Source organism: Melanotaenia boesemani, chromosome 5 (genome assembly GCF_017639745.1).
Source record: "Melanotaenia boesemani isolate fMelBoe1 chromosome 5, fMelBoe1.pri, whole genome shotgun sequence".
Lineage (NCBI taxonomy): Eukaryota > Metazoa > Chordata > Actinopteri > Atheriniformes > Melanotaeniidae > Melanotaenia > Melanotaenia boesemani.
Window position 1 is genome coordinate 37,341,078 of NC_055686.1, and position 13,198 is coordinate 37,354,275.

Here is a 13,198-nt window from a genome sequence, read left to right on the forward strand (position 1 = left end):
GAGGGAGTAGATTCATTTACAACCACAATTCCAAAAGATTTTGGGATGATGTGTAAAATGTCAATAAAAACAGATAAAACCATATTTTTTATTGTTGAAAGTGAAACATTTTATCATTTAATGAGAAGTATGAGCTCATTTTGAATTTGGTGGCAGCAGCACACCTCTAAAAAGTTGGAGGAAGGTGATGTTTACCATTGTGTAGCATCCCCCCCATCCCACTGATGGAGCGGCACAGATGTGGAAGCTGCAACCCCCATACCATCACAGATGCAGATATTTTAACTGCCCACTGATGACCAGCTGGATGGTCCTTCTAGTCTTTAGTCTGCAGGACACAGTGTCCATGGTTTCCAAAAATAATGTCAAATCTTGATCCATCTGACCACAGAACATTTTTTCACTTTGCCATAGACCATTTTAAACGAGCTCTGGTTCAGAAAAGATGGGGGATTCTGGATCCTCTTCACATCTGGCTTCTTTCTTACATGATGGAGCTTTAACTTGTAGTTGTGGATTTCATTGTGAACTGTGTTCAAAGACAGTGATTTCTGGAAGTCTTCCTGAGTCCATGCAGTAATTTAGAGTCTGTTTTTCATGCAGTGCTGCCTCAAGCCCTGAAGATAACTAGCTTTGTACCATGCATACAGAGATTCCTCTTGATTCTCTGAAGATCCCATTGTCTACAGCAGGGGTGCCCAAGTCCCATCTTCAAGCTCTACTATCCTGCAACTTTTAGATGCATCATGTCTCCAACACACCTGAATCAAATTAATATCTGTTTATCAGACCTCTGCAGAGCTGAGTGACATCTGGATGAGGGGCTTCAGACATTTAGTTCAGGTGTGTTGGAGAAGGGCATCTAAAAGTTGCAGGACAGTAGATCTCAAGGACTGGACCTGGGACAGTCCATAATAGAGGAACATTTTCCACATTTTTTAGACACAGTTGGTCTCAGATTAGTGAACCTCTTCACACCTGTGAGGCTGTCCCTCGCTGCAGTGCTTTCATACTCAGCCATGTTACTGACCTGCTGCCATTTAACCTAATTAGCTGTCAAAGGCTCCTCCAGTTTTTTTTTGTTAGTTACTTTTCCAACCTTTTGTTGCCCCTGTTCCATCTTTTTAGAAATGTGTTGCTGCCATCAGATTTAAAATGAGCTCATATTTTCCATGAAATGGAAAAATGTCTCAGTTGAAACGTCTGATGTGTTGTTTTATTGGGAAATATTATGAATTATCATTGTTTTGATTGACACTTTACACAGTGGCCCATCTTGAAAATTTTGGATTGTATTTAAGGATTTTACCCTTTAGCTGAGCTTCTGTTATCATTTACAGTATGTTTTCAAAACAATCCTTTTATCATCCTCCTATTAGTCTAAAGCTATCTGTCCCCCCCCCCCCCCCCCCCCCCCCCCCCCTCCAGGTGAGTTATTACTTCCCCCTAAAGACCCTGTGGCGATCCTTCTTTGCTGCCCTGGTGGCAGCCTTTACTCTCCGCTCCATCAACCCGTTTGGAAACAGCCGCCTGGTGCTCTTCTACGTGGAGTTTCATGCACCGTGGCACCTGGTGGAGTTGGCCCCTTTCATCCTGTTGGGGATCTTTGGAGGCCTCTGGGGGGCGCTGTTCATCAAGGCCAACATCGCCTGGTGCAGGATGCGTGAGTATAAATATCCAACAGCTAAACGGGTCAGCCGTTTTTCTTTCTTTGCATGTGTGTTATTGGTTTTTTTGTCCATGTGTGGCAGGTAAATCCACCCGCCTCGGTCACTACCCCGTCATGGAGGTGCTGGTGGTAGCGGCGCTGACCGCCGTCATCGCCTACCCAAACAGTTACACCAGGATGAGTGGAGCAGAGCTCATTTCAGAGCTCTTCAACGACTGCTCGCTGTTGGACTCCTCTCAGCTCTGCGGCTACAAACAGGTCAGGTTGTCTAAAAAAACTGAGTTCCATCCCCATAAATGAAGCATCTAATGTTTTTCCCCCCGACTTGGCCTCTGCAGCCAGTCAACATATCAGAAACAGGTGCAGGAAACAGCCTGGCAGACCGGCCGGCAGGACAAGGCCTCTACACGGCTCTGTGGCAGCTGGCTTTAGCCCTGATCTTCAAAATACTCATCACTGTGATCACGTTTGGCATGAAGGTGGGTTACAAGACACAACTGTGCATCTTTTAAGGCCAAAGTTCTGAATAGAGCAACTGGTATTGTTTGGAAACATGTCGCCTCTCCTCTGGAGTCACTCATTAAAGTCTTTATAGCTGAAAAGCAGCGCTTTCCGTGTGTGAACGTCCTACAGAGACAGCTGCCTTCAATATGTCTGCAATCACATCCAAAGTGTTTGAAGCTCTTCTTTTCACCATCATGTCGCTCACTGAAAGATAGAGTTGTTTATTTAAAGAAAATGGTTGTAGAACATAAAAAAAAGAGTCACACAAAAGCAATCTCTTCGGTCCAGGTTCCTTCTGGTCTCTTCATCCCCAGCATGGCGGTCGGAGCCATAGCCGGCAGATTGTTGGGTGTCGGCATGGAGCAGCTGGCCTACTACAACCACGACTGGCTCATCTTCAAAGGGTGGTGCACCCCAGGGGCAGACTGCATCACTCCGGGGCTTTACGCCATGGTTGGAGCTGCTGCTTGCCTGGGTGAGGCTTGGAAACACACATTTAAAGAAAAAAACTTTGACTTCATCTCTGGAGGTTTAGATGGTGACAGGAGATGCGATGGGCACAGGAGTGTGTTGAGTCGGGGTGTTGACTCAGAAGCGGACAGCTGTTTGGGTGGATGCTTTGGATGTGTTCACATGCCTCAGCGTGGTGGCATTTGAAGCATGGACGTCTGAACAGGCGGAAGAGATTAAAATTACACGTTTGGCCCATCTTGGGATGTACAGAGTGCAGCTGGATGTCGGTGGGGAAGAAATATTTCCTGACTTTGTTTGTCAAGCTTGGAATGTGATGTGGATGTTACTGCTGACAGTACATTAGGATACCTTTGCATATAATGTGCTGTATATAAATAAATTTGTCTTGCCTAGACAGCCCATCCAGATACTCTCTATTTTGGGTTAATTAGGACGTTCATGCTGTTGTATAAAATTATTATTATTATTCACCAGGAACTTCAGCGCAACATAAAACTTATCGGCCACTTTACCAGCTTCAGTTGTTTCTTATTACAAATAGCTAATTAGATGAAAGGGGACTTAAGAGACGTGGCATGGTTGTTGGTCTGAGATGATAAACAGGCAACAGGAACTCAACAAAACAAATAACTCTTTTTAGATCAAAACTTTTGGACGTTTGTTCACATGGAGCTAATTTTGATATAAATGTTTTTAATAAGCCAGTTTTTAATTATCTTTGTAGTTTGCATGTAATGATGTGAAATTTTAAACATTTTGTCTAATTTTAAGTTTTTAATTAGCCCAGCACAAATTAAAAACCAAACCAGACTTAAACTATAAAACACATTTTTAAATGTGTGTTCAGGTTAAATAAGATTAAATTTAAGGTTAATATTTCGCATATTCGGGTTGTGCATGTAATTTTTGGTGCAAATAATTCTTTGCCATGTGCACCAGTATTTCCAGCCCTGACTTGCATCAACTGTTCAGGCTGCTGCTGGTGTAATGGTGGGGGGAGATTTTCTTGGTCTACTTTGGCCCCTTAGTACCAACGTGGCCTGGTTTAACCAGCACAGCCTACCTGAGTATTGTAGCTGACCATGTCCATCCCTTTATGACCACAGTGGAGCATCTTCTGATGCTACTTCCAGCAGGATAATGCACCATGTCACAAAGCTCAGATCATCTCCACCTGCTTTCTAGAACATGACGATGAGTTCACTGGACTCCAACGGCCTCCACAGCCACCAGATCTCAGTCCAGTAGAGCAGTGGTTTTCAAACTGGGGGTCACATAACTGGGGGTTTTTAACACAAACACATAAAGATGTAAGTTATTACTCATGTAATATTAAAAATCTGAATTTGACATTATCTCAGGGAGGGAAGCTGAATTTTGGCATGTAGGTGCTTTTTCACTGCAGTGAACTGAATCCACCAAAAACCACTTTATCTTCCTTATTTATGATGATTCTGTTTTCCAGCCGTACATTTAGAGAATGCTGCAGGATTTAACCAGAATCCACTTCCACGTCGAAACCAAAGCAAATGTAGCGTAGAAAACAGCTGGAAACGTTTAATATATAAAAATGAATGGGTATTTAACGTGGAGCATGTGGAAACGGGGCTTAAACTAGTCCCAGCATGTCAGATAGCGAGCCTTATTCACCTGTCTGGGAGATCTGGGTGGAAAAACGTTGAAAGAGATGTTTCACTTTATTTAATTGTTTCTGAAATCTGTCTGTGAAACATTTAATTCTTTTCTTTATGAGAAGCTCTTAAAAATTGCCATGAAATGCAAATTACAAAGAAATGCTTGTGGCTGTGAGGAGATCTTATCTGGTTGAGGAAAGCTGGAGATTTACAGCTTTAGAATTTGTCTGGTTGTTTGCAATTTCCTTCTAGGTTTTATCAGAAAATGCTATCATAGTGGAGCAGCAGCCCTTGTTCAGAGGTGATCCTGGAAATCCTCTTCAATAATTTTCGGCTCTCCTTTGAGGTTGTATTGCTTCTAGCATCCTGTGGGAATACCTGTGGAGCCTTTTCATTATCTTATTTAACTAAAAGAAGCCGCAGTGTGATGGTAAAAAATTGTAAATCTGATCAACTGAACTGGATTTAGATGTTACATTTTACGCTTGATAATCCTTCTGGTGCTGAAAATCATTTTAATATTTATACAGAACATCAGGGAGCAATTCTGAGTGAATGTAATCATCTGCTTTGCATTTTTGAGACACTGAGCAACTAAAGCGAGCATGTTTTCATCCCCTAAAAATGGGTGTTACCCTGACAATGAATCTTTCACATCCAGCTGTCTTTATAGCTGTTTTTTCCAGAGGAAGGAGGCCTTGGTTTCTGGCCACAGCCGAGCTTGATCATTATAATTGGATTCAGGCTGAAAGCTCTGATCTCACCTCGTTTAGATGATTGTTTTTTAGATCCTCATTGTCTTCTGTTTTCTGTCCCGTGTAGGTGGAGTAACTCGTATGACTGTGTCGCTGGTTGTCATCATGTTCGAGCTGACTGGCGGTCTGGAGTACATCGTCCCTCTCATGGCTGCAACCATGACCAGCAAATGGGTGGCAGATGCTTTTGGAAGGGAGGGAATTTATGAGGTGCGTTTGTCTGCGGGCGATAACAGTAAACATCTTTTGTTCTCAGACCATTGTGCTTTACAATAAGAAGAACGTTTTGAGTCAAAGCCAGTTGTTGAGACATCAGTTCCTTGTTTTGTTTGTGCTCTTGTAGATTTTGCCAGCATGCCCATCAGTAAACACGTTCCATTTGTTTTTCTTCTTCCCCTGTGTTTTCTCCAGCTGAAAACTAAATCATACTCTCATTGGTGTTGTGCAGGCTCACATTAGGCTGAACGGTTACCCGTTCCTGGAGCCAAAAGAAGAGTTTGAGCACAGCAGCCTGGCTGTGGACGTGATGAGGCCGAGGCGGGGGGACCCCACGCTGGCTGTGCTCACGCAGGACAGCATGACCGTAGGAGAGGTGGAGGTCCGTCAGAAAGACCCTTAAAGCAGGGCTCAGACAGCTGATTTAAAAACTTGGATAGATTCAAAAATCTTGATTTTTGTTTATCTTCTCCAGACGTTGGTTGAGAGCACTCACTACAGCGGCTTCCCCGTGGTCGTCTCCCAGGAGTCCCAGAGGCTTGTGGGATTTGTACTCAGAAGAGACCTGCTCATATCAATAGGTCCTCATCGTCTTTCTTTCTTCTTCATGTTTATCTCAATGTCATTCACCTTTAAGACTTTTTAACTAGTGTTGGGCAACGATTTGTACAATCGCACAAATACAACTCTGTACAAAAGAAGGGAAATTCCCACTGTTAACATAAAAGTACTGTTATACGAACAAAAGTTTACTCACTTTTGGTTTTTACTTTAAAGAATCACTACTGACTCCCACTAGTTCATGGTTACAATCATCGGTTCTGCTAGCATCTGACGAGCTCTGAGCATAGCCAAGATGGCGTTGAAGCACAAGCGTAGAGAACGGTTGTATTTTACAAAAAGCCCATACTAGTGCAAGTTGTACACTAATGTCACAGGTAACGTAAATGTCCTCCGAGGACTGCCAGAGTGAGGCTGGTTCAGAGGCCGGTTCCCACACAGCTTTCGCTGTCCCTTCTATCGAGGCAGGAAACCGTAAAATGACAGAGCCGTAAATAAATGAACGTCACTGAGCAGTTACTTGATTTGTGGTGAAAGGTCTCCAAAGCTTCCAGGCCTTAAGTCGTGAAAGGTCTGCTCCCTTTCGCTACGGTGAAGCCCGTGAAGTTTGGCAGGATCATTTGCAGCGTATTGTCTGGCATGGCATGTTAAAATGTTCATTTGATGGAGAAGACGGAATCGAATCAATAAGTCATGTTGATAATAGTCGGAATCGCTAAATTCTTGTCAATTCCCATCCATCCATACTGACTTTAGTGCTCCCTTAATGACGGCTGATTCAGCATCCAGGGTGTTGCTGGGCAACCATGTCATGATAAATGTCACTGTGCCATCAAACTGAGCTCAGAAAGTTACTTAGTGCTGCCTCCGTCAATGCGTTAACATGGTAACAGATTCATTTGCCAGCCCTTGTTGTAACTGAGGTTTACACCAGTGTGTCCAACTAAATCAGCTTGATAAAGCTTAAGTTGTTTAGCCTTCTGTAATGTCTGTTTTTCACTTTTCCTCCCCACTACGAACCTAGCTTGATCTAAGCTGAGCATTTAGCAGCTGAAGGGTCGGATATTCTGCTTCTGGTCTGAGCCAGAAGTCTAAAAGACCGGAAACATTTTGGCTGCATAAACAGCTTTGTTGGTTTTATTTCACTTTTCCCAAGTGGCCAAAATTGTCACTTCTTTCCTCCGGCGTCTTTTTTTTTTTTTCAGACAACGCCCGTAAGCGTCAGGAAGGCATCGTCAGCGCTTCCCTGGTGGTCTTCACCGAACACAACCCCTCCCAGCCCCCTGAAGCACCGCCTCCCCTCCGCCTCCGAGGCATCATGGACCTGAGCCCCTTTACAGTCACTGACCACACGCCCATGGACATCACCGTGGATATTTTCAGGAAACTGGGGCTGCGCCAGTGTCTGGTTACACATAACGGGTAAGAACAAACTAAAGATCTTACTTTATTTATTTTTTTAAGATCTGAAAGTAATTCTGCTAAAACAAAACGGCCGAGAGACGTTTAAAAGAAGAATATACGGTCTGACATGCGGCCGTACTGTGGGTGGGTGAAATGCTCCGACATGCAGGCCTCAGCAGAGCTTTCAAACGGTTACACACACACACACACACACACATCTGGCAGATCTTTGTTCAGATTCAAACACATTAAGACCACCACAGAAAAGCACCCTTTCCCATTTTTACCCACGAGGCTGCTTCAGTCCTTGCTGCTCTCGTGGGTGAAAAATGAGCTGAAACCAGCTGACAGAGTGGAAATAAAGAGTTTTCACAGGCCAGTTAAAAAGCTTACAAAGAATCAGCGTTGTCATTGTTAAAAGTTAGCAACCAGAAAAAAGTACTCAAACATTCCAGCTTTGGCTAAAACATGAAACACAAAAAGTGGAGAAAGTAATGAAATTAATAGATGTCTCTCTTAAAACGGAGGGAAAGACAAGATGAGAAGCTGCAGAGAGACGGACAGCAACGCTGAAGAAGTTTCTGGAAGTACTGCTTGATCTCTATATCAGGGATTCCCAACCCTGGTCCTCAAGGCACACTGTCCTGCAGGGCTTATCTGGGCTGTTTATTCCAATGATCCTCCATTAGAATAAACTGGTATAGAAAATGGATGATTGGTGGTAGTTTATTCAGACTGAGGATGAACTTTTTGTCTATTCTTAAAAATATATTTAGTACAAAAAAAAGAAACCAAACAAAAAACAAAATGTTATTTCACATCCCTGATGAACACCGTACTCATGGTGGAGCATGGTGGGGGCAGTGTCATGCTTTGGGGTTGCTTTTCTTCAGCTTGAACTGTGGATTTTTATCCAAATAGGGCCGGGTAATAATTTTAAAGTGTATATCTATATACAGTACTCAGAAGAAGTTAGAGATATTTGTCTTTTTGTATCTTTTCAGAATGTACCTTAAATGCACTATAACTTCCACAGTTGCACTTTTTTACCTTCAACATTTTACATCCAAATTAACAAAAAATCCCCCCAAAAAACAAACTGCTTCTCCAGAATAAAACAGAAAATTTGGAGCGGAGCAGCCAGATCGAACAGAATATCAGTGGGGTGAGCTGAAGAAGAGATGTGCTCACAATCTGGAGCAAATCCGGAAGGAAGAGTGGCCAAATATCACAAAGTCAAGATGTGCCAAAAATAAAGTGATTAAATCAAAAGATGCTTCTACAAATTTCATGGATAAGACAACTCAGAGCTTTACACAAAGTATTAAAAGCATTTCAGCAGGGTGCAACAGAAACATTAGAAGTACACTAAACATAGAAGAAATAAAACAAATTAAATAGAATCAAAGAAATTAAATAGAAAAAACAAGCTACAATAGAGAAACAGAAAATACAGCAGGTTACACATGAGACATCAAGGAGAAATGCATCATCATCATCAGTGTTGCCCCCACCAGTGTACATGTGGAAGAAAATAAAACTCCCCGTGTTAATTAAAAGCAGGAATTCAAAGCTCTGAGCCGGACATGTTCCCTGGTTTTGGTCTTTTTGAGGACACGAGCTTCCAGGATTTATTCTAGATATATCCTTCAGCTGGTAGAAGACGGATTTAGCTACCGATTTAATATTTCTGTTCAAATTTAGCTCAGAGTACAAAATGATTCCAAGATTTCTGATCTAAATGATCTTGGTCTAACTTAATCACTGCTTTTTTTTCTGATGCATCTTCTTCGTATGAATTTGTGACAATAAAACTGTTTTGGCCTCATGGCAGAAAAGAAGCTCTGATGGAGCGAAGCAACATTTTTCTGAGTCTGAGAAATCTGAGAATCTGATCAGCTGTTTAAAATAACTCGTATCTATGGAATATTTTCCCTGCACAGCGATCCACGCCGACCCCCGCTCCGCCGAGGCCGACATGTCTGAACATTTCAGCCGCAGAGCGACCACATGTCGGTGCAGCACAGAAGATACTCCCACTGAGAATAAACTCAATCAGGGTTTGATTTGTTTTTCTCCTCCGCTTGCCTCCAGCGTCCCTGCACACGCCAACCTCTCTTTGTTTAGATGGAGCTTCTATTTGTCCAGAACGAATTCTCAGGAGTTTGCTGTCAAACAACGTGCACAGACAGTCATGCAGCTTGTGCTGTTTTCTCGTATTAGTTCTTGTCATCATCTCGGACGATGTTGGCTCTCAGTCTTGCTGTAAAACTTTGGTGTTCAGCGGCGGCCTGAGAAAATCCATCAGCTCAAACAACAAAACACTGATTCAGACGTTTCTCTTTTAATTATCTACTTAATTAAAATCTGGGGACATCCAGCCCGGAGGGTGAATGAATCTCTGCTGTTTGGAAAGTTAAATGTTTTTTACAGCGTTTTCTTCCACCAGCATCAAAGTAGTTCTTAGTGTGTGTTATCTTTTAAAATAATCGCCCCGCGGCGCCGCTACACCGCCGTGTTTGTGACCTTGGTTCTTATTAAGGCTGAGGGGGAATTCCTGACATTTATTATTTGTACGGAGTTGGTTAGCAAACGGAATAAAGATCAAAACGAGGCCACAAAAATGCTTTAAAATCAAAATTTTAGATCTGGTCAAGTTCCAGCAAAAACCTTTTCTTTAATTTTTCTTTGTTTTTAATATAGTTTTTTTTATTTATTTCTATTTTTATTCGTCATTTTATTTAATATTTTAAATTTAATTTACACATAATTGTTTAAATTTAATTCCGATTTTTTTTATTTTATTTTTTTTATAATTGTATATAATTTGCTTTAAATATTTTTATTTTGAATATATTTTTATATATTTGATTTTATTTTTATTATAGTTTAATTTTATTAATTTAGCTTTACTACTTTTTTATCTTCTAAGCTTATTTTAATTTTGTCATTTTAAATAGAATTTTGTTTTACATTTAAGTTTGTTCTATTTTATTTTTCCACTTTTGTTTGTTGTAATTTTATTTCCTATCAATTTCTTTTCTATTTTTTATGTTTTATTGTTTTTTTTTTTTTTTCCTTTTTCCCTTTTGTTAAATAAATAAATAACTTCAATTTATTTAAGTTATTTCTTATTTTCTCCAAGAGCAGCTTTGCAGTCTGTGTAACATCCCTCCCTCCCTCCCTCCCTATGCACAACATCATCTTATGACAGAACAACAACAACAAACCAATAATAATAATACTATATCTATATTTACACTATATCTCTTCACCACCTGTATACACGCCCCTGCCTGCAGCAGTAAAGCTTCCCAGCAGCTTTAAAAAACTGTTTTCAGAGCAGAACAAATAAAACTCTGTCTCTTTAGGTGAAACCTCCGTTCTGCATGTTGCCTTCGGGGTTTTTCCACAACGTTTTATCATAAATGAGCTGTTTAAGGTGATTTTTGCCGTGATCGTTGGCATTTTTGACGGAGCTCAGAGTCGCTGAAAACTACAATAACTCCTGCAGGACTTCAGACGGGCTGACGTATGATCAGAGTGGATCCACATGAGGGAAAGATGGACCAGGAGGCACATTAAAGGGGTACTAAGTGGAAGAAACGAGAGAATGAAATTGTATTTTCTCGTTTTAAACATCAACAGTTTGAAGCGAGAGGAACTCGAGTACACATGACGTCCCACCTGCGATCTTTATTTTCTTTGACATCTTAAGTTCACGGCTGCCTCATTAGCAGGATATCCAGCTGAGACATCTCTCTGTTTTTAAAACATTCAGGTCACAGAGAAGCTCTCAGCCATTTCTACACATGCATTTAATTAATGCATTTAATAGCTAATTGTTCATGTGTGTTATGTTGCGTTTCAGCATCTTCTGTTGGTTAGACGAGCGTGTTTCACAGCGTGTGTTTGTAGTTTGATCTGTTTCTTCATGTGCAAAGACGAGGAAATGAACGGGGGTTATTTTGTGTTAAAATGAGCAAAATGAGCTTTCAGCCTCCTCAGAAAGCCACGAGTGTGAGGACAGGAGGCCAGACCTCAGCTTAACGTGTGTGTTTCTGCTTTCAGTCACGACTTTCATCTGCCTGACTCTACTACTCTTCTTTTTTTCTGTTGTTAGGAGGCTGCTGGGAATCATCACCAAAAAGGATATACTGAAACACATGGCACAGATAGCCAACAGAGACCCGGACTCCATCCTCTTCAACTGAACTCCTCTCATCCTTGTTTCTGTAGAACACACCAGCTTGTACACTTAAAACACACCATTACCTCTTCGTTTCTTGAGATAATGGAGCGAATCGGCCTTCATTTGCATCAGCAAATTGTGGGAGATGCAAGTTTTTTTTTTTTTTGTTTATTATTCTCTCTCATATTCCCCCGTCTCACTCCTCTGCTACACCTGAGACTAAAGGGGATGTGGGGGGAGATAATCCCTCCAGTAACAGACACTGAAAAGAGGAGACGAGGTAGCTCGCATGCCCTCCGGCCTTCACGGCGAGCCCAGACAGAACACGCTCAGCTCAGCCGGTGGACGCTTTTGACACCTTCCTCCTCCTGCGAGGATTCCTGTTGCCCTCGGGTTGTTGAGGGATACAGGATGTGAGAAGAGGATCGCATACTTTCATACTTACACTCCATGACAGCCTGGGAACTCTCCGGAAAGACTTGTCTTATAGTTGCTTGAGACTGTGATAGCCTGGGAACTATGCAGGCTTGTCCTGCCACACACACTCAGACTGGCTGTAAGACGGAAACACTCTCATACAAAAAGAAAAAAAAGATTCGCACACGAGTAGCTGCAAAAGCCACATCATGCCTTATGGAAGGAAGCTTGGAGTATTTCTGCAAGACAGAATCATGACACATTAGATGATTTATGTAAATATGAAATTGTTCCACTAAACTAAATTATTTCACTTGTTAAATGTGTCTTTTTTTCTCTTTGTCTCTTTTAATCATAAATAATGAAAATAACTTTGTGTTCCTCATTCACACAGGTGGACAGAAGTGGGCCTAAAGAAATTCCCTAATGACATCAGGGGGTATGGTTTCTTGCACTTGTTATCTCAGACGTTATATCAGCACCGGTTTCTACGCAGACCCGATCCTCTCCCATGTGCAGAATAATATTATTCCGAAGTATTTTTAACTCTTTAAAGCTCCAGCGGGTCTGTTTGTCTGGACTTGGTGTGCTAACTCCTGAAACATTTGCAGCTCGGGACTCGTAAAAGTTTCTCCTCCATCCCCAAATGTTTTATTTATCCACGTGTTGATTTTTATTTAGCTGTTTTTCAGTGTGTCGAAGCTCGGAGCTGCCAGTAAAAACATTCAAGGGGGAAGGTGATGTTATGAATTTCAGAAAGCCTTAGATCTCTTAAGAGATGTAAAAGTCAGCTTGGCACAGAAAGATGGAGGGTCCTGGGAGCCAGCGTTTGTTCACGAGACGTGCACTGATGATGGTCACCTGAATGCAGCTCCTGTCATCACTCCTGTAAACTTACGTCCATATAATTCAAAATAAACCTTTAAAACTGCATGGATGGATTTAAAGGCTGCTTGTGTTTCACAGTTAAAAGTTTGACTGATGTCATTGTAATAAACTTTACCACAAAAAGCTGATCATCAGGTTCAGGTTAATTTATACCTGCAGACAATACGTACAAATACTAACCTTGTGATGCATGAAAAAAACTGCCTCATTGTCTTCACATACTTTTTATCTTATTTTTAAATGTATTTTATATATATAAAATATATATATATATATATATATATATATATGGAAATTAAAATTAAATTAATTTAATTAATTTAATTTTGGCTTTATCGAAGGACAGGACTACAGTGTTTATGGTGAGAAACTCACTTTTAAAAGCATAAAACCAGTATGATTTCAGCACGGGGTGGGGCAGTGGTCCGTGGCTTTTTAGTTTTTGCATGAAGGGGTCTCCAGGAAAGTAGTTTGGGAACCACTG

General features: G+C 41.3%; 1 protein-coding gene across 4 annotated transcripts in view; it reads left to right on the forward strand.

Moving 5' to 3' along the window:
- The window catches only part of clcn5b (chloride channel, voltage-sensitive 5b), a 41,213-nt gene extending 28,390 nt beyond the window's left edge, over positions 1–12,823 (forward strand). For 3 of the 4 annotated variants that reach the window (XM_041985544.1, XM_041985543.1, XM_041985545.1), the window contains 9 exons: positions 1,429–1,663; positions 1,752–1,927; positions 2,008–2,148; positions 2,462–2,648; positions 5,104–5,246; positions 5,485–5,634; positions 5,728–5,833; positions 7,019–7,235; positions 11,341–12,148. In XM_041985544.1, coding sequence (XP_041841478.1) covers positions 1,429–1,663; positions 1,752–1,927; positions 2,008–2,148; positions 2,462–2,648; positions 5,104–5,246; positions 5,485–5,634; positions 5,728–5,833; positions 7,019–7,235; positions 11,341–11,431 — 1,446 coding nt within the window. In that variant the 3' untranslated portion in view covers positions 11,432–12,148. Of the gene's footprint in view, positions 1–1,428; positions 1,664–1,751; positions 1,928–2,007; positions 2,149–2,461; positions 2,649–5,103; positions 5,247–5,484; positions 5,635–5,727; positions 5,834–7,018; positions 7,236–11,340; positions 12,149–12,220 lie in introns of those variants that run through there. The other variant, XR_006010289.1, reaches the window with a different exon arrangement.
- Positions 12,824–13,198: the final 375 nt, after the last annotated feature.